At 35.5% G+C, this 22,117-nt stretch overlaps 1 protein-coding gene across 2 annotated transcripts; it reads left to right on the top strand.

Moving 5' to 3' along the window:
• Positions 1 to 3,701: 3,701 nt before the first annotated feature.
• On the top strand, positions 3,702 to 21,528 carry LOC134789802 (uncharacterized). Of its 2 annotated transcripts, none has more exons than XM_063760450.1 (4): positions 3,702 to 4,126; positions 8,856 to 9,065; positions 16,467 to 16,611; positions 18,045 to 18,223. In XM_063760450.1, the coding sequence occupies exons 1-4, from the start codon at positions 3,889 to 3,891 to the stop codon at positions 18,079 to 18,081; spliced, it is 630 nt and encodes a 209-aa protein (XP_063616520.1). In that variant the 5' UTR covers positions 3,702 to 3,888; the 3' UTR covers positions 18,082 to 18,223. The 2 variants fall into 2 exon arrangements, with proteins under 2 accessions (XP_063616520.1, XP_063616521.1); XM_063760451.1 differs by lacking the exon at positions 18,045 to 18,223 and adding an exon at positions 21,045 to 21,528 and having other exon boundaries at positions 3,704 to 4,126.
• The last annotated feature ends 589 nt before the right edge of the window (positions 21,529 to 22,117 follow it).

Raw genomic sequence — 22,117 nt, 5'->3', positions numbered from 1 at the left:
TTGGTTTTTAGTATTTCTATAATAAGTAATATTAGACAGAACTCTGACCAAGTAAGCATGAAGTTTTTTAAGGCAACTTATATTATTATAATTAAAACATTAATACTTGATTTTATTCACTGATTAAGTAACGTGAACTTGAATAACGTAGACTTGATTTGTAGTAGATCAACGTGCTGCTAAATAATTGTAATTATTTAAATATAAAGTAAATTAAAAAAATAATTTATTATATCTATATATGTATTTAAAAAAGGGGGCCACTGTGACTGCGTACTGGGGGCCGATTTTTGAATTTCGACCACTCGATTTCGTGTATTTCGTTAAATAATATCTTCACTACTAGGCATTTAAATTCTACTAATAGAATTGAAATCGAGTGGTCAATACCAATAGATTCCAAATTCCGATCGCTCGTATTTCAAAAATTTGCATTTCGCCGTTTTCCACCGATTTTCGAGTGACGAAATCCAGCGATGGAAATTCAAAAATCGGCCCCCTATATTTTGTATTTGAGTACCTTTTCGTAGTTTTGTATCGGCTTCGCACGGGTGGAACCTTAACAAATTATATACTTAAACCTTCGTCCTCAATAAATACTCTATTGATAGGTAATAAAATAACCGCATGAAAATCCGGTCAGTAGTTTTCGAGTGTATGTAACATACAAACAGACAGACGCGGCGGGGGACTTTGTTTTATAAAGTGTAGTGATCTTAATTAAATTAGGAAAACTTAGGGAGGCACTCTATGCATGTAAGTAAAATTAAAAAAAATATTCACTGTAAGTACCTAATAATCAACGTGTGGCATATCATTTGATAGGGCTTCAAACTTATATATGTCGGCGGCCGATCGTAAGATCAGGCATATCGTGAAATTCCTAGGCATATCGTGAAACGTGAAAATCTTTGACTCGTTCCCTGAGTCGACGGAGCCCCGCTACGCGGGGCTCCTATTTCTGGGCAGTTTGCCCTTCGGGCATCTGAAGCAACCTAACGAACCTATCCTACCTATATATTGGTTTGATGTGACTATCGTCAAAACATTACACAGGAACATTACGATCTGCCTGATCGTACGATCGGCCTACGACATATACATGGTCAAGCAAATCTTGTCAGTAGAAAAAGGCGCGAAATTCAAATTTTCTATGTGACGATATCCCTTCGCGCCTACATTTTTCAAATTTGCCGTCTTTTTTTACTGACAAGATCTGCTTGACCAACTTTAGTACTTATTTAGCCGAAACTTGTGAAAACAGTCGGGACAGTACTATTTTCTCCGTGTCTAAATACCTTGGTCCCAAAAACGATAATTCGTGGCGAACTTGACTGTCATATAATATTATGTATGATACATAATAATAACCCATTCGATCCTTTTACCGGAGACGGAAAGGCTATTGCTCATTTCAACACATCGCCAACAACGGAGGCTATAAACTTAGTTGATTCATCAGTTGAACAAGTTCATAGAAGGTTGTTTGAATAGAATTAACGACTTTCGGTGAGAATGTGTTATTTTGAATGTTACTCGTATTTACTTTTGGCATTATTGCTTAATACCGTCGGTCTTGGTTCGTTGGCAATATTTCCACCAGTGTAGTCATGTAAGTTCTTCAAGTTGTACCTCCTTTTTCCTCGCGTTATCCCGGCATTTTTGCCACGGCTCATAGGTCCGCTTGACAACTAATCCCATGATTTGACGTAGGCACTAGTTTTTACGAAAGCGTCTGCCATCTGACCTTCCAACCCAGAGGGGAAACTAGGCCTTATTGGGATTAGTCCGGTTTCCTCACGATGTTTGCCTTCACCGAAAAGCGACTGACAAATATCAAATGATATTTCGTACATAAGTTCCGAAAAACTCATTGGTACGAGCCGGGGTTTGAACCCGCGACCTCCGGATTGAAAGTCACACGCTCTTACCGCTAGGCCACCAGCGCTTCAACATCGCTTCTTCAAGTTGTACCTATATTTCAAATTCTGATAAACGCTAATAATCAATATAAACTATATTGGCTGAAATGAATGAAACTAAGTTTGTAAGAAATAATTATATTTACTTAAATAGGTACATTAAAATTCTTGAAGTCTGAGATAACGGATTACAATTTTGATATTGCAAATTTACAGGGTGTCATTCTGAATCCCTAACAACGTTTGTCCTAAAGTCACTTGCCCTAACTGGTTTGTCCTAATGGGCACATGCCCTAACGATCAATTGTCATAACGATTATTTTCCATAATGTAATGGTTAGCCTAAGACTCATTTGCCCTAAGCATTTGTACCATAACTATCAAGATCCCTAATGTTTTTTACCATATTCTTCGAAATCCCTAACAATGCTTGGCATAAAATAACATGTTCTAACTGTTTTGACCTAATGGCTATTACCCTAATGATCAATCGTCATAACAGTTACTTTTCCTATTATTCAATTATCATAACAATTACTTTCCATAATGAATGGTAACGAACTGTTGCCACAAAAGTGGGTCAGGTTAGGTTAGAACCGTGACCCTCGCAAAAACGAACTGCTGCCCCAAAAGTGGGTTAGGTTAGGTTAGAACTGCGACCATTGTAAAAACGAAATGTTGCCACAAAAGTGGGTTAGGTTAGGTTAGAACTGTGATCCTCGCAAAAACGAACCGCTGTCACAAAAGTGGGTTAGGTTAGGTTAGAACTGCGACCATTGTAAAAACGAAACGCAATAGGGAAATCAAAATTAGGGCATACGAGTGTTAGGTCAAGCAACGATAGGCTAAGTGAAATTAGGTAACATGATGGTTAGGATATATAATTTTTAGGCCTAACAATAATTAGGCAAAAAAATAATTATGCTACATAACATTAGGATAAATACTCAATATGGAAAGTGTCATTAGGGAAAAAGATATTAGGACAAAAAAAAATCGCCCATTCAATAATAGGGAAACCAAAATTAGGGAATACGCGCGTTAGGACATCTGATCATTATGACAAACAATATTAGGGAATGCAAAGATAGGAGAAAAGATTTTAGGGATTCAGATATAGATCCAAATTTACAATAAAATGCATAGTGCACTCTAGGTATAATTATTTTTTTATTTTATTCATTAACACTGTGCTGACCATTAACGATTGTTTTTCCTTTAGTATCGTTTTTTAGGATACCGTAGCCAAAATGGCCTTAACGGAACACGGAACACATCTAGTTTCGTCCGCCTGTCCGTCCGTCCGTCCGTCTGTCCGTACGTCCCAGCCATTTATCATATTTAAATAAAATTTTACAATATCTATTCTTCAGAATAGGTACCAAAATTGCAGATGCAAATTTGTTAACTATTTAGGCGGTTTATTTCGAGTGTACACAACCTACAAAGCTTCAGATTATGGTCAATATTTGAACATGTCTCGACACACATTACGAGTATGTATCTTCTCCTTCAAATGGGAATTGGTTGGTTTTCTTGATTATCGGTCTATCTCACTTAATTGAACGTCATTGCCAGATAAATTATACGGTGTATTGATATTTCGGATAATGTTAAAAGATAAATTTAACCTGACCAGTATGCCTTAATAGGCTATCTTATTGGCTCGATATTTACGAGGAAGTTGCAATTATAAAGCATTAAAAAAATTTAATGGATAGGATGATTGAGTTGAGTTTTTTAAATGTCATGTCACGTCACGTAGGTGACCGTCAACACAGTAAAAGAAAGAAAGTAATCGTTTCAAGGTGATTACTGCAATTAATCATCTTTAATTTAATTCTAACTATGATAATAATTCTAACCAAGTATTCTGCCCGGGGATAGATGATAAACGACGTTGGATGGGCTTTAATAATCCGAAAATCGTCTGGTGAATGTGATTGAGCGTACAGACAATGAATGGATGAGTTATCTGCGTCCACAGGCGTCACAATGCCGTGTCCAGCGCTTCCTTGAACCCGACGTAACGCGAGTGGCTCCGTGCTCACTCTGCCATAAGCAATTAAGCATGCATCGTCCATGCGCCCTCCCCTCGGGCTTCGCTTTTGCAGTCTATATAAGAATTCGACACCGATTCCTTGTCATCTGTGTGTCTGTGACTGCAGTGCTGTGTTGTGTACCGGGCAAACAAACAAGCCAAGGTAGTAACTATTAAGAAGCCCTCGCTAAGTTTAGCGGAAAAAAGTGTTTAACGGTTTTATTATTTGGGAACCAAACCCTTTAGAATAGGCTACTAATTAAATATGTATTTGATTCAGTGTATTATTATATAGTTTACTATTAAATTGATGTCACCAAGGTCGTTGTGATAGCTATCTTCATGGGTCATTGCATCATAATCGACGTCGACCTCGTGTTTGTTTGTCGTAGTCCATGTAGTTTTCGTGTACTTATTAGGTTACCTTACGTAGGTATCGGCTAGACGCTGGTACATTTGTATTGGTGCTGATAGAAAATGTTTCCTCGCGCCACCCGCAACCGGATCGCCAAGGAGATGGCTAGGAAATGTTCAACGAAAACCAAATAGAAATGTCTCAATTTCCGGAGGTATGCTTCCTTGCAGCGTTCTTTTTATCTGAAAGTATTTACGTTCGTTCGAACATTTTATGGATTTAAAAAATTCAATTCTGGTATCATTGGAAAACGTTTTGGTTAAAAATATTTTTAGAGCAATACTGTGATGAATATTTCACGGGTGTTTACAACCTAATAAGAGCGCTTGGGTAAAATGTATAATATTAAGAGTTTCAAGTTACGCGGTTGAAAGATAAATTTAATAAAAGATTTGGGAAAGTTAGTATAGTTCAGTGAACCAGATAGACATGATAAGTATCTAATTAATACATAATAAAATATGATTTTAAGGATAAAGTTTCATCATTATAATAATTAGCTACATACGTAAGTAATGAGATTGTCATGATGTTGAACGTGCTTGGAATAGCAAATATTCGTAAGATGATAAGTCAGAATTTGCCGCCTGTAAATTGTGCAAGAGCCTGTCGGGCCATGCTTAGTGTAGGGTTCTGTTATATGTTGCTAGTGTTGTTACACGTCTTACACATAACATGCAAAACTGTCGTTTTACTAAGAAGGGACAACGTTTTATGCTTTTTTGTAGTTACGCCATGTATCATAATCTTAAACGAAATCTTACGCATCCAGTTAATATGCGTGTTTAAGTCAGCATTACATAGTAGAAGGTAATTAATTAGTTAACGCCAAACATAACAATCAGACGTAACTTACTCGCAGAAATCGCTTCAATCAGCCGTAACCGTAACCACCCAACTAGCAAAATAGTCGTATAAGAATTGATTTACTCAGCCTGTAATCGTATAACAGCCGAGTTACGGTTGTTGAAACACCAATATATCGTATAATAGCGGTTAACTCGACTATTTAGCAATTTTCGCTAATTAGTGCTATAATCATGTCGTATAAACGTTTATAGCACTATCTTTTAGCACTTTTATTCCACCTTTTAATAAATGCTGAGTTAGCGCTACTAAATCACTTTTATTCCGCATAATTGTTCTATTAAAATCATATAACAGCTATAGAATAGCTAATTGTCTGAATAAGGCGCTTTAATACAACTACTGTTACTCAATTCTCTTCTCTGTTGCTATAAAAGCTTATTAAAAGTAATCCAATAACCATTTGGCAACAATGCTGCTGTAACAGCGCGCTTATATCATAATTCGGGTAATGGGGTTCAAACCGCTGTTATAGGAGCTGAAGTGTATTTACAGGTTTTATTCAAAATGTATTCAGCTTAGAGTACTTTTAAAGAGTTTTGAACTACATTAACAGCACAAGTCAGCCATGTTGTCGTTTCAATATAGTCCGGTGGCCAACTGCATGAAACCCTACCTGATAAAAAAACAGAAAAATCCTACTCTGTAGGGGTAGCTGACTTTTAGTAGCATCAACTGCTCTTGGTCGGCCGCGGCTTAATTTGGCAAATTTTGCGCAAATGGCAAAATAGTGGCACAAAAATTCATCAAAAAAAAACCCCATCGTATAATAGAATTGAGGACAGCAAAACAAAAGTGGTCAGCTACATCCTGTGTTGGCAGGTTCCTGTGTCCTACCGAATTTGTGGTACAACGTGACAGCTACAATTTACCTCATCGAAAAATAGAATGAAAAAAACTGATTGTAATACCTACATTAAATTTGTTGACGTATGTCTTGGTCGGTCTCACCTTAGCCTGGCAGCTTTTGCAGTCCGTCCGCATTAAAAAAAATGTCAATGGCAGCTATCCTACCATACAAGTGACATTCTATTTTTCGATGAGGTAAATTGTAGCTCACTTGGTACCACAAATTCGGTCGGACACAGGAACCAGCCTACACAGGATGTAGCTGACCACTTTTGTTTTTTGATGAATATTTGTACCACTTTTTTGCCACTTGCGCAAAATTTGCCAAGTTAAGCCACGGCCGTCCAAGAGCAGTTGAAGCTGCTAAAAGTCAGCTACCCCTACAGAGTAGGATTTTTCTATTTTTTTATCAGGTAGGGTTTCATGCAGTCGGCCACCGGACTATAAATCCATAAACATGGCGACATCATGTGCTATAAGTGTAGCAGTAAACGCAGTTACTCGACTTATAGTCGAATTAATGAGATATAAGAGAAACTAGATCGTGTAAGCAAATTTTTACTTATTTTAATTAATATTTTTTTATTGAAATTTAAGAAAATAGACGGCCCATGAATATATATGAACCAGTGCCTTTGGTTTTATCAATAAAGTATTTTTCGCGCTAGGTTTTACTGTATTACGTGTACTTACAGACAGTAAAAACTTATGTACACAATCACGGTAAAAATAAATGTCATGGATGACAGCAGTAAAAAAATACTTAAGTACCTTTTTGTTTTATTAGACACGTGAAGACGATTAGGCCTCAAACATAATAAAATAATTGTAATATAATCGCTTACCTGAGATCGTTTTTAGCGCATATTAGTTGAATAAAAGCATTTACTCCACTCTTACACATTTAAAATGCCGAGTAAAAGCAATTCGGCTACTTTTACGAAACATTTTTGCTGAGAAAAAGCAGTGCGGCTGCTTTTATAGAACACTTTCACTGAGTAATAGTAAATTGCTAATGTTTATAGAACAAATAGTCGAATAAAAGCACTATCGTTGCTATTAAAACACCAGAAGCGCTTTTATCCACTTTTACTCAACTCTTGCAGCATCGATTTGCTTCTTATACAGCGCTTACTCGATTTTTATAACACTTTTAGTCTGTATAAGTGCGCCTTTTCGCGTTGAGTAAACGCTTACAGGACTTTTATTCGACTGTTTTTACACCTTTTATAGCACCAAAAAGCTAAAATAAAAACGTGCTCTCAACTTTTATAGCACATAGATTTGCTAGTTGGGCAGGGCTGCCTATTCGTACTTTAAAAATCTCGCCTTTATCTCTTATTGTCTATAGGTACCTATCTCGTTCGCACAAAATATAGAATATACTTACGACATACGAGGGGCAAATGAAAAGTTTTTAAGATAGAGAAAACTGTAGTAATTAAGCCTTAATTAGATTTTTTTTGTTATATGATCTCTAAGTGGTCCTTTCTAAGAACTTTAAGCTTCGCCTATGGATAAGCGATTTTTAAGAGATTTTTTGAAGTTGGAATAATTTCATATAAAGTTTCAATCGGGCGTCCACTGTTAACACTGTGGAATTTGTTAAAGCTTTCGGATTACCTGCAAACCTTATACGTCGGTAGAATCCCTATTAATAATTTCATTTTTTTAAATAAATAAATATTTGGGGACAATCTTACACAGATCGACCTAGCCCCAAACTAAGCAAAGCATGTACTATGGGTAGGTACTAGGCGACGATATACATACGTATATAGATAAAAATACATACATAAAAAAACACCCATGACTCAGGAACGAATATCTGTGTTCACCACAAAAATAAATACCCTTACCGAGATTAGAACCTAGGACCATCGGCTTCATAGCCAGGGTATCCTACCCACTAGGACAGACCGGTCGCTATATTACATTATAATTTTAAGGCGTCCGGGGCTAACCCTAATGTTATGCCAGCCCTAGCCGTAATGGCCTTTATACGTGTTTCCAGAAATTGGACAAATCCAGTCGACCACGATCATCGTTTTTCCGTACAAAGTATACGACGCTATTATGTACGTGTGTACAAAGGTTTGTGTGTTGATTTCAAACAAACCATCAACACATTGACACTTTAATGAAAGTAGTTGTTTTCCTAAAAGTTAAGTTTGTGTTTTCCGTAACCTTATGATTTTGTTCTAAAAACTAACCTCCTTACTCATAAACGTTTACTAAAGTTGACAATCCGATAATAATCGTTTGTCCCTTTCCATAATACCAATACGTCGGAAAGGGACAAACGATTATTATCGGCTTAATGAATAAGGGGGTAAGAATATAGGAATAATTCAGCAAATATTTCGTTAAAAAAAATATTGGTTCTTAATTAAATTGGCAATATGTACCTAGGCAAAGAGCAAATGAAAATGTAGAAACTTCCCAACTTAAATTTTCTTCTTATTGATATTGCATTGGCAAACGAAACACTCTCATAATTATACCTGCAATCCGCAGTCAAAATGTACACACAATTTTGCAGAAAGCTGTTTTATTTTAACGTAGGTTTAAAATTAACATCTTTGTTTTAAAGAAATAATACAATGCAATCTAATCTAAATATATACTTATATTTATAGTTCTGATAGAATCCATAAATACCATGTAACGTAAATAAAAATCTACAGATAAGGGCTCAAATTTTTGCACAACTAAAGTGATATTTGCACGACCAAGTTACAAAACCTTTGTGTGTTTCCAGAAACCAGAAAAATGCAGTCGTCCACGATCATCGTTCTCGCGTGCCTGGTGGCGGTAGTGGTGGCGGGGGCCCACTACGAGCGATACCCGGCAGTGGAGGCGCTCCAAGAACCCGGACAGGTCCATGAGGCTCTTTACGACACCCCCGAGCTCGAGAGGAGCCACAGGACGAAGAGGGGCCTTCTACTCTTGAAGAAAAAACTGCTGCTTGGTATGAAATTTAAATCACTATGTAACATCTCTGTACGTACTCGTAGTGTTTGATGTGTTCCTGTTAGTGAGTCAGAAAAGGTTGCTGAGCTGCTAAGCTCGCGTTGAGACCTTGTAGAATCTTTAATGGCCGACCACGAACATATAAACAATTTGCAAAGAATTCATAGGTCACCGTGACCGTGTACTAACATAATTATATTTGCTTAAAATATTGCGGCGTTATGAATAAAATCATTTTGGCAAATAATAAATAAAAAGTTTGACTATATTTGTAAAAAACATAGATGAATTATTTTAAGGATTCTTTTTCAGATTGACAAAGGTAATATATAGGTAATAGGTATAGAATAGCTACCTATTCTATACATATGTAAGGAGGAAAGTAAGATCAAATATAATACGTAATTAATTCCTAGAGCTAGGCTTTCACTACATGTAATCTAATAATAAATCAAAGATACATCAGAGAATTTAGGGCACACATGACAGGACACACAATATCTCAGTGTAAACAAATTCAAGGTTACAGTAACCCAATCTGCTAAATCCGTATTGACTTGGTATTGATCTATAATATCGTTGCTAAGTTTATATTGACACTCTTCGAATACGTAATAGCTGTTCCATTTATACGTGTATAAATATTGTCCTTGTCAATAGGAGGACATTTTTAATTGCCATCGAATGCTATTTCGCAAATTTACCTTACCTTGTGTCATTGGTCATCACTAGGTATTACTTATTTACATAAAAGATATATACAGTGGTACTACTAAACTGAATTAATAACTAGCTGTCATTACTTAAAACATTTATTTACATACAATATATATACAGTGGTACTACTAAACGAAATTAATAACTAGCTTAAGGCGACGGTAGCGGTGGGTAAAATTTCAGATTCTGTCAATTTACCCCATTTCACACACAAGCGCACTTCACGCACACTACCTCACTTTACTGGGACAGGTCAGTGACCCATCATGTTTTTTTAAGATTGGACTTTTAGTTTAGTATTGACCACTAGCCTCCTTTGAGGGTAAAAGCGTTCCATTGAAAGATGAAAGAGAAACAATGCATTTAATCTTGCTTTCCTTGTCTGTTCATGTCACAGGTGACGTACCTATTTAATTCATTTGATTGTTAACTGTTTTACTACCTAATATTGCTTTGTCCAGATACGCGTTTTGTACAATTAAAGCGAATAAAACAAGATGGCATTAAGTCAGATGTAAAATGTTATTTACTACTCTATACGGTTTTTCATAAGGTGCAAAATCCATTCAATAGGAATTTAAATAAATAAAGTTTCAGCAGGGTGGCAATTCCATTTTGGCGGATAAAGCGAAACAGAATAGTTCTATCGAACCTGCTTACAAATTTTCACGAGAATCAGTTGAGAAATGTGATCTGCAAAGGAGAACATACAAAAGCATTTTTGCCCAAGCTGAAACGGAGACCTTTGCTAACGCTCGGCCAATGATGGTTTAGGTACACCTATAAAAAATGGTTGTCCCTGCTGTAATTTTAATATCTTTATATTTCAACCGGTATAGTTTTACCTTCAAAAATAATCGGTATCGCTAAACAATAGCGGTACCTTACTAGTTACTACTTAATACGTTCACGAAATCGGTATCTGCATAACTTGATTGTTAGTAAACTAACCTGAAAAATAATCTCAAAATCACCGAAACATTTATGTACAGTCACCTGCAATAATATGTTACGTCATTAGCGCCAACTTTGCCTCCAGGGAAACTTTGCCGAAAACGACAATTTTAAACAAATTCGTTAATGTAGAAAAAAATATAATAGTTATGGCCACCCTGCTATTTTTAGTAGAATATAGGTTATATTTCTGACAAAACTATATACCAAACTTGTGCATAACTTGACTTGGGAATTTTGAGTTTGAGCGAGTTGTCTAATATAGGGTATATTTCGGCGGGCAAAAAATTTATAAATAATAAATGCAAGTAGAAAAAATTGAGAACCCTTTGACAAATATTTCCGGGTTTGAGTTATAACACATGAAGCATAGATTATGTCTATTGAGATTTAAACTAAAAAGGCCTAAATACACAAAAGTTTTAGCGGTGGGCAAAGTAATCCGTTAATTTGGCATCCATACCAACATTGCCCACCACCAAAAACGGATTAGGGTTGTCACTTTCATCTAATTTACCCAACTTCGCAAGTAAAAGAAGGTTATGTTTGTACACTAAAATAAGTTTATAAATATATACTGTATTTAATTTGTCTTATTATCCTTTATTTAGATGTTTTATCCCGTTAACGAATGAAAAACACAACAAAAATCATATTTTGGCCATTAAACTATTGTAACAGATTTTCTCAAAAGTGACAACCCTAGCCTTTGTAAAATGCTTAGGCGAGCCTTATTTGGAAATTGGCAAAAACGGGTAGGCAACATTGCCCAGCAAATTTATTTTAAAGTTTTTACACTTATCGCTAAGTTATTAACAGGGAATGGTAGGATTGCCCAAAACCTTTAAGTGATCCTTAGACATCATCATCATACGAGCTGTATTTGAATACCAAATTGACGTGGGCAATGTTGGTGAAAACCCCGGATATCTTTGCCCGCCCTCTAAAACGCAAAAAAATGGGTAAAAAATATATTTTTTTCAAATAAACTGATGCGTTTGATCACAATGGACGTGCTGAGCAAAAAAAGTCATATGATGTGATGTTTTTTGAGAAATTCGTTTTAAAAAAAAAGCGGGCAAAGTTGGTGATAATGACAGGTACCTTCGAACGCCGCAAAAATATGTGACATGTTCTTATGGTTCTACAAATAAGATCGTGTCAGATATTTTTGCGGCCTTCGTTGTGTAACATAAATTGCAGGCGACTGTACATTTGGAATAATTATTTTATTTAGTTTCAACGAAAGTTTCAAGTTTAGTACGAAAATACTTCAGATATGCAATATGCACAAAATGTAGACCTAATCGAAATAAAACATTGCTTTTTATAGGTAATTTATAAAACATTCGATACATAGGTATACATAACAATAACTAGAGCGCCATTGGCCTGTAAGCTTCATCTCGGTCTCCAAAACCGCAAAAACTCGCTAGTACTTTCAGAGAACAGCACGTACACGCATTATACATATAGACGGAACGAACGGCATAATCATTATCATTTATTCGTCGCAATCCATGGTATTACAGATCTAGGTACAAGACTTTCAGGTATTACTTATACGAATTACATAACTCTTCCTGTCAATAGGCAATATTTTAAGATAAAACTTGTATAATATAATACAAGATTACAATTGTCATCAAAATTCATTGACGTACAGAAGTCAAATACGTTTTTAAACTGACGCAAAATGATACCAGCATAATAAAAATTTATCCCAATCAGTAAAGATCAGTCGTTAAACTTTTTTCATTTTAAGCGAGTTTTGAAGGAACATAATACTTAAATTCGACTGTAATCGTATTGTTTTAAGATAGTTTACTGCGGTTTTCAACCATTATAACTGCAAATCAAATTTAAATGAGACGCGAGCAGATATTTATGTACCCTATTTTTTGAAATACAATTTATCTACTGGTATACTTTCTCGTATGCGTATATGATTTAATGTCAATATAATTGTCAAAAGCAAGAAAATCAAGCTGTCATTTTCATTTGAAGAAGTACACGTGTGCTCCGGTGTAGCCCCAACGGGCATCTGACTTGAAGAAGAATTTTGAGTGATGTCGTCAATGTATGGAAATTGTTCGAAAGTTTACATTTGAGATTGAATTTCTATGTTGTCTTTGTGAGTAAAAATATAAATCGATAATAAATTGGTAGCTGAATTATCTAGCTTTCAGAATCATACAATAATTCAATTACTGTCAAAGACAAAATTGTTTTGCTTCTGTCTCAAACGGAACTCCATATTTTGATTTTTTGATACTTTTAGTGTCGATTTGTAGAAAATAACAGCAAATTAAAAATATAATGGCACAAAGAGTCGGTACACGGTTTCTTCGTGAACAAATTTACGTGTAATTTAATGCAATTATTAAACATTTATTGAACAAATTATGGTTACAAAGTGAGGTCTAAATCGAAAACGTCATATACCGGCCCCTTAAATCTAAAATAGGCCCTTGAGGCATTGTACCAAGGATGCTGGCGGCATTTCCTCGCTGTATCGCAATGCTGATACGTTGTGCGAGGTAGCCGCCAGCTCTTCGGTCACCAGTTACGTCAACCAGACGCTTCGCGATTTCTGCGAACAACTTATGCGCGCTGGGACCCCATGGACCTAGAGTTTCAACACCAAATGGTACAAAATGGTACTCTCTACCGAGGCTCTTATATTTGTTACGTTTTAGAATTTCGGCGCTTTCCGCCGCTCCGCCCGCTTTTACAGTAGTCCGTTGGAGGTGGGACGGTGCCAGTGTGTCTACGCAGGTAGCATCCCACACCAACATCCGTCCCAAGCTCCAAGGAACTAAGGACACTCCATCGGGCCTCTTGCCATCATCTCTGATAATGCCAGTCGGCTCAAGAAGAGCAGGCACATTGATGGTGGCAAGAGACCGACGGACTATGTCATTAAGCGACGCATGTCTCGAAAAACGGCCTGCACTTTTTTGACAAGATAATCCGTGGTGTCCCAGTCGGTCCACGTCCGTGCCACAAGGGCATATGTGTGGCGTACACACCGAAACCCCGAGTCGCAAACCAGTCGCCAGTCTAAGGGAGGCCGGATCCAAGAAAGTACCAGTATTGGGCGAAGGATGGGCATGTAGCCAGTAACCGGCTTCCCGGGCTCCGACCGCCAAAAGCCTCGCGCGGTCTGGACCTGTACAGTTGTTTAGGAGAGTATTGTAAGTTAAATCACAGTAAACATTATCCCAACTCCTTTGTGAATTTGGGTTGTCTGGAAATTGTTTGCCTGGGCAATCAATTTTAAAAGCATTTTTGGCGTCCTCAAAGCCCGCAATCTCACAGTTTGTGGGCAAAGCCCTTAAGATATTTCCTATGAGACCAGACGTGCTATGAGTGGACGCCAAAAAGGCTGGGGAAGCCACACTGGAAATTTTGCGAATTCCTAAACCTCCAAACCGAATGGGGAGGGACGCTTGAGACCAGGAAGGCTCACTTAGCTGAATGTTTAGAATCGTCTCTAAACTAATTTTGATCAAATCATCTATGGGCGACAATAAATTTTGATGTTTCCAGAAAGGACAACAGCGGAGCACATACGTAAATTTAGGGACAAAAAGGCAGAATTTAAGAATCACAAGAGCATAATGAGGGCTAATTTCGAGTAAGCGATCCGTGTGACTTTTGAATTTAGTTATGGAGTTAGAAATATAATCGGGAAAAGATTCTTCGAATATAGGAGAACCCAGGAGGCAAAGAGAATACTTGTCTACTGATTTGATATTGGGAGTCAGATCGTCAAATTTGGGTTGTAAGTTGGTCAAAGTACAAGAAGAAATAAATAGCTTAAATCTAAAATAGGCCTATGAGACATTGTACCAAGGATGCTGGTATTACTTGGTATCGACATTTAACATAACATCAAGGTGAAATCCGGTAAAAGAACATTTTGTGTATGGGTCAATGCCATTTAGCACATCTCATGTATGTATTTGGTTTACTACGTAATATTTGTGTGGGAACCCATTGTCACTTAGCGTTTATTCATTTTCCAATACCTACGTCCGGTAAATTCCTTTCAATAGAATAATCATAGGTTCAACCGTGAGACTGTTGACCGCAATAATAATTAAGTAATAATTAAATCACCAGTCATAGACACCAATTGCTTGAATGTGTTTATTATTATTTTTCTTATCAAATTTTAATTATACAGTGCAACTTGGTTAAGTGGGACCTGGATAAGTGGGAAACCTCTATAGCTGGGACTCGTGGTGCGGTCCCGGCACTTTAGCACTGAATTACCTCTATTAGTGAGATAAAACAGACCTCTATAACTGAGATTAGTTGTTTCGATTTTATAGTCAAATTTAACTCTATTACTGAGACAGAGCGTGTATTTTACCTCTTTTACTGAGACTATATTTGAAAGATTACATTTGCTTCATTGTTTTTTAGAATGTTATAGGAACTGACGTCTGTATCTGAGATAACGTCAATCTGTGACCTCTCTAACTTGTCGTTTATTGAAGATCTTGGACTTTAGTCTAATCAAAAAATCCGTATTCGGTTAATTGTGTCTAAACGACTTCAAGTTTTACTTAGTTATAGTTAGTAAGTAGTTAAAATTATCGAAAGGAAAAACCAAAAATTTATTTTCATTTATTAAAGTTCTAAGGCGCAATGAAGTCTGTTTTAAATTTAAATTAACAAAATCTATCCTTTGTAGAAGTAGAATCATTCAAAGTTAATTCGAATAAAAATTTGAACAGACTTAAAAAACTATTTAAGGACAAAGATTATTTTTCCTTTATTTATTGTTGATGATTACAACTCATACATAATGTTGACAAAATACCTTATTTTCCACCTCTATAACTGAAATAAACTCTTTTCTCACCTCTAATAATGGAAAACTCTATAAATGAGACAGAAATGTACCTATTTATACCTGGCTAACTGAGACCCTGTGTAAGTGGAATACCTCTTTAAGTGGGACAAATTTGCTCGTCCCTTCAGATCTCACTTATCCAGGTTTCACTGTATATACCTAACCAAATTTGCGTAGGATACCTATTTTTATACTTGTTAAAATAAAATTAAAAACACATGGCAACGAAATGTTTAAGGCGACGCATATGTACCTACATGTACAGTCACCACACGGGATTGTTATGCCATTTAGGGTTCTTGTTGAATTGGAAATTCTATAGCGTAAGTACATAAGTATTAAACAACCAATTTAGCTAGGACCCTAAATGGCGCAACAATCGCGGAGCGTGATGGTACAGTTACCACTCTTACCAGCAGAATCTCTTAACAATAAAGTCGTGTAAATAAAGTAATTCTGAATAACTTGCTCGCTTTATAGCTACCTAGCTATAAAGCGAGCAAGTTATTCAGAATTTTACTTTATTAACTGCATTTATTTGGTAACTGCAGTACCTACCTAGCTTACTTACTGCAGTTACCTATCTATAAGAAGATGAACACGCTTAAGTAAACCTGTTGGTTATATTTTACCTTCATTATTAAAATGGAGCATTCCACAATCACTATTTGTTTACATTTATTTTATTTGCATCAACTAGTCCAAATTCAAGTCTTCCTTTGCTCTACTCGTAATACTATTGACTTTTACGGCAGTTTTAATTAGCGTCTGTCATCTCATCAGTTAAGGGAATATCATCAGTGGTGTTGTCTGCTTTGATCTATTAGATTTCAATCTTATTGTGATGTTGCGATCTTTCAGGCGCCCTAGGGCTGAAGGCGGCCAAGATCGGCGCGGTCGGCGCGGGAGTTGCCGGCGCCATCGCGCTCAAGAGCAAAAAGTCAGTACCGACCACCGTCAGAGTCGTCAGCGCTGCTCAACACGGCCATTCGTATTCGTATAACAGGTGATTGGTCCTAACAAGCATCGCTAGCGCCTAATACAATAACAACTCATCTGGAAGAGAGGTTCTATTTTGTTTTATGACAGCCCGTATTTTTGATATTACTCAGTACTCACCCATAAAAAGTTCTAGAAGGCTCACGAAAATGCAAAAGCGTTTTTATCGCTGATAGACCACTTCATTCAGTCCAAGTATTCCCTAATACCCAAGGTGCTTACATGCCAAGTGGGATTCAGTTATGTAAAGTAGAATCTAATTTTATACATGTTTAACTACTACCGTTATTCAAAAATGGAAGGCTAAATTCTTTTGAACAGAAAAACATAACTGTTTGCCGTCAATATTAAGATATTGTTGACAAATCATCAGTTGTCTCGAAATTATGCTACGGCTCTCACGTGGGGAGCCTGGACACTGAGATAACGGGTAAGTCGGCATATGATTGTTATATCATCACGAGCTGTCATAAGATAAGTCGAATTTACTTCCAGGCTTCACATATTTTACTTTGAATATCACAGTTCATCATGACTCGACGATACATAACAAACATGTCCTAAGACAATTTTGCGCTGTCATTCGTAGCTTAAAAAGCAATTATCATTTCATGCTTTAAACTTTAGCTTTAGAAAATGTTAATCCTAATGGAAACGAGTTTGATCAAAAAAGTATTTGATGGAATTCTAAGTTCTAAGTCAGTTATAAATTTGTTTGTTCAACTTTTGTAAACTACGCCATAGAATTATCATAATAAATGTAAAAGTTAAACTAGCTAATGGTTGACGATAGCTAGAAAAACATTATAATTTCCAATAAAACCGCGATAAACTATGAAAATATATCGTCCATATAAAATAATATGCGCACACATATTTACTAAATACATAATAATACCTACATTTAAATTATTATTATATCTACACGCTAACTCCCAGGTCATTAAAGCCCTCTGTACCTCCAACAATATGCTAACCTAACAGAATCGTTAGAAATATTATGATAAGGGACCTATAGGTCACGAAATACCGCTCCATATGACCACAAAACAAACGCATACATAACGACCGTATTCTTAGAGATTATATTATAAACCATGTACTTAATACATTTACTACAACTCTTTATAATAATAAAGCCCCCACAAAAACATAAAATTCAGGCAAAAACAAATATAACTAAAATTCTAAAAAAAAATCTAAAACAAGATAAAAGAAGTACATTGAACATATTAATTCATCGTTATGTAATTCTATAAAATTGATTAACATCAATACTTAACTAATCAAGTATTCATAACTTACTCAATAGGTACTCATATCATGCAAGTGTTTAAAATATGATTGATTCCTTTTTTTTTTTACAACTCTTTACTTACCATTTAATTAAGAAAATCAATAATTAGAATTCATTGTATTAAAACCTAATAAATTTTCCAGCCATGCTCCCTCATATGATGTAGAAGTACATAGGTGAGTGCAGTGGCAAAGTGCCTTATTTTATCCACGTAGTTAGCCTTCTGAGCTTAATGCACTTACCTTGTGAACACCTGCATGAACGCTAATACGATTTTTAAAATTGGTTTAACGTTCGCATCCGCCGGCGTCTGACTGTCGAAGAGATTATGTACTAATTTTAACTCTATCTGCCCTATTCGAACTTCAAGATATTCACAAGAGACGACACGTACTAGATCCATTCTAGATACGTTATTGTTTAGATATCAACTAGTTCTCTTTTGCAGCGCAATTCGGGCAACCAATGTCACTTTTAAGTTAGATAGAGTAAGATATCTATTAGATGTGAATTGGATCTCTAAGTCATATCCTGTGGAAATCGTTCAACACTATCTATCTCGTAGAATAGCGCAAATGTCAAATTTGACAGGTTAGATCTTAAACATATCGTTATCGTATCTTGGTGATGTTTAAAAGATGTCTAATAGATGTCTATTTCAAAATCCGAATCGGGCCCTATATCTCTTTGCACGATATTCGAATCTAAATAGTTATGTTCTTCTAAGCACTACTGGTAACTTTAAGTGTTAACAAGTTGTTAATGAGGTCTTAGCCTAAATTACTTTAGTTTGAGAATTTAAGACCTTACATAATGGTGAATTACGGTTGCATCTTGCAGTTAAAAGGGAATTTAGAAAAATATATTAACCTCTGTCTTTGTTATTTAAATTTAAAAGACCTTGACTGATGCAACATCGAGATCTACCTTGAGGATGACTCAGTCTATGTATATTTTTATACATGCATTTCATCTCATGCTCTTTGACCTATGCTAGAGAATCTAATGAAGTAATTGTTACATTGAATGTCATGTAAATTTTGTAACCATTACCGTCGTCGGAGGCGTAATCGGAGGTGTAGTAGGTGTAATCGGCCGACGGTACCTATTAAAAAATACATTAATAATGTATGTTTTCACACGGTGTGTTGTCTTTTAAAGCTTAGGTACTGATGACTTAAATGCTTCTGACACTCTCGTTTGATATTGTGTTCGCGTATAAATAAACAACACGTGTGTAAATATCAAGAGGCTGCTTGCAGTTCCAAATAAAAACATATTTTTTCGATTAAAGACAAAACTACGACAATGGACATACCTACTATACAATATCGGTATTGGGATAAAAAATATTTCATAAATAGATAATAATCCATTTATAATAAAGTTGAAGCGGGCTTTGCGAAAAATTGTCTCTAATAAGATTTAAGCGAGTAGGTAGGTAGGCGAGTAGGTAGGAGAGTTTACCATAGCTCCCGTACAAGTTAATATAATAAGTAAGGATAATCACGAATGGAATGAGTACTCTAAGCATTTATAAGCATTTTTTTCTGAGTATTTATTTCTTTATGGTAAAGTCAAAGTCAAAAGTCAAAGTCAAAGTTTTTATTTGCTAGAATCATGGTCAGGTACAATGTGATGGACTTAAAATAAAAACTTAGTATTGGTTAAAAATGACACCTGAACAAGTAAAATGTACCAGCTTTCCTGTATAGCACTAAATACCTTGCATTATCCCATCTTATATCATATGTCGGCTCGCTTCGATCTATCGGCGATCATTACTGGTTCTGGATTATTCATGACTATTATTAAGACTAATATGTGCGTTTCGTGACACGTAAGATAAGTTGAAAAATTTAAGCTTATTTTAGTTTTTTCATCCATTGGAGTATTTAGATAAAATTAGAAAGATGATATCATCTCTCTTTTCTGGAAGCTTATTTCAGTGTTTAGTGTGAATTATGCTGTTTTATTATCTCGGCTCCAGGCGAGTAGTCTATTGTCTGGGCCGCGCAATTCTCCAGGATTAATAAATATTCCTTTTTACGTTATATTATCTACAAGAATTCTGGAACGGACAGTTATTACTTTAGCAAGGTTTTCACACAAAAACTCCTTGTATCTTGGAGAAGTTATTACCAAACTAATCTCGAATTCTTTATAAATCAAGGAGTATCATTTAAAGTATGTATAATGCCCCTTCTTCAGAGCTACTTCTCGACTTAACCTATATTAAATGGTAGAGATAAACTTATTGCAGTGTAGTAGTATAGTCATCGCGATTATCCTAGTTGCATTATTGCATCCTTAGCTACTACTTCGAATTATGGTCTAGAAACATAAAAAGCATTCTTTAAAAATACTTTAATTCTACCTTAAGTCATACATTTAAGCCTCATTCCATCAAATTTACCTAACATCTATAAGGACCTACTTGAAAAATATCACCCTAATTTTCGCGGCATTTAGGTAACAATGCAAAAATTAAGATAGATTTATTACAAGTCGTGTATAATTCCCGTACGTGACTCTCATACAAAGTAGGTGTAAATATGTGTTTTATTTCAAGATGTCTGGTGGGACACGCATTGAAGTATTTGTTTTATTTGTGAAACCAACCGGTTTCTATTGAATGCCCAATATATTTAAATATTATATCACGAGGTGATATATATGAATATTTAGTAACTCAGCTTACAGCTGGCAGTTTTGATTAGGTAAAACCCAATTTTTATAGTTTGGTACAAAAGAATGCGGATTCCAACATGCTCATAAATAAAATACCTATATCAAACCGAAATGAAACGTCACTGAAGTTTGGGCTTCCCGGTTCAATAAATTATGTATTATAAAAGGCTTTATAAAAGGGTTATTTTTCAAATTGGTTAAATTACTTATTTAGAAGCATAAAATCCACTAGTGTTTCATATTTTTTCACGATGAATAGTGTAGGTTAGTGTAGGTTTTTACGATTATTCAAAGCACCAATACTGTAGTACACCAATAAATGTTGAACGATGTTTTTCTTTTATTACCCAGCTACATTTTATTTTAATCCGTATTCGGGTTACAGATATATTTTATGTTTTTTTTTAAATAATTTAATTTTAACACTACTTACTGGTTTTTTTGTTTCGCAGCTGGTCTGGTTAAATAGTCGCGCCGTGCGAGTTTTCTGATGTCGCCTCAAGCGTACTTCAGAAAAACGAGAAGAGCATCACTTAAGTATTTGCTAAGATTGTGTACATTTTGTTTTGTTTGTTGGAAAATGAGTATTTTCAATGAGTATTAAGTTTTGTCGTGGATTTGTAGCAGTGCTCTAAAGTTGAACCGTGATTGTATCATAAGCGACGTGACGAAAATTCGGTTAAATTTAGTTTTCTTGCTCATTGTACAATTCATTGTTGTGAGAAAGTATCGTTGAAATGTTGTTTCTGCCATATTATCTGAAAGTAAGTTTAAAATTTTGTAAGCTGGTCGAACAGACTGACACGAACTTAACACCAGGCTATAATTGTTTGTAATTAGTTAGAATTGTAGGCGTTTTCTATAATATTTATAGTAAAACGCTGAGCTTCTTGTAATTTAGTGTTACAATTTGTTTGTATAAATAATTTCATTATATTTGTTGGTTTTATTTTATACGAGTACCTAGTTATACAAAACATCTAAGTGAAAAAAAAAATAATAGAAAGGAGTATTGGGCAAAAAATCTGACATAATAAGTACCTACACTTTAAAACTTGAAAGTAAGACCTTGGAAGACTTCATAATATAAGCCACTATACAGGTTGTTTTTTATTAAATTACGTTAACTTTCTACATTTAAGGATAGGGATGATGGCTCGTGTTGAACTTTATAACAAAATCTAGTAAAATAGATAGCAAATGAGCAATTAATCACAATAATGTGGATATTAAAATAATATATGGAAATAATACAAAAATACCGGACCTGATAGTTTCAAAATGTAAGTATTTTTTAACTTGCAAAGATAAAGTAAGGAAAGAAATAAGTAAGGATACCATTCGATTCCTTCGTTAATCAGTCTGTTAAATATGGTTGGTGCAACTGGGCCAGACATATCATAACATTGCGAACATCGACAGTCCATGATAGTAGTTGATAGTACTTGCGTTTAAAATGTAAGGTGTCTTAAGGTGGCCACTGACGAGCCTTCCAACAGTCCAAATAGCGTGGCTGCAATCCAAA

The sequence above is a fragment of the Cydia splendana genome, chromosome 4 (genome assembly GCF_910591565.1).
Source record: "Cydia splendana chromosome 4, ilCydSple1.2, whole genome shotgun sequence".
Lineage (NCBI taxonomy): Eukaryota > Metazoa > Arthropoda > Insecta > Lepidoptera > Tortricidae > Cydia > Cydia splendana.
This window is presented reverse-complemented; position numbering and strand designations above follow the sequence as displayed.

What these genes read in the sequence shown, in the direction of transcription:
- LOC134789802 (XM_063760450.1), top strand. Translation starts at nt 3,889, where the DNA reads ATGAGTTATCTGCGTCCACAGGCGTCACAATGCCGTGTCCAGCGCTTC. An exon ending in GGGCAAACAAACAAGCCAAG is followed by an intron (nt 4,127 to 8,855) that starts GTAGTAACTATT and finishes GTGTGTTTCCAG; the next exon opens with AAACCAGAAAAATGCAGTCG. An exon ending in CATTCGTATTCGTATAACAG is followed by an intron (nt 16,612 to 18,044) that starts GTGATTGGTCCT and finishes TAAATTTTCCAG; the next exon opens with CCATGCTCCCTCATATGATG.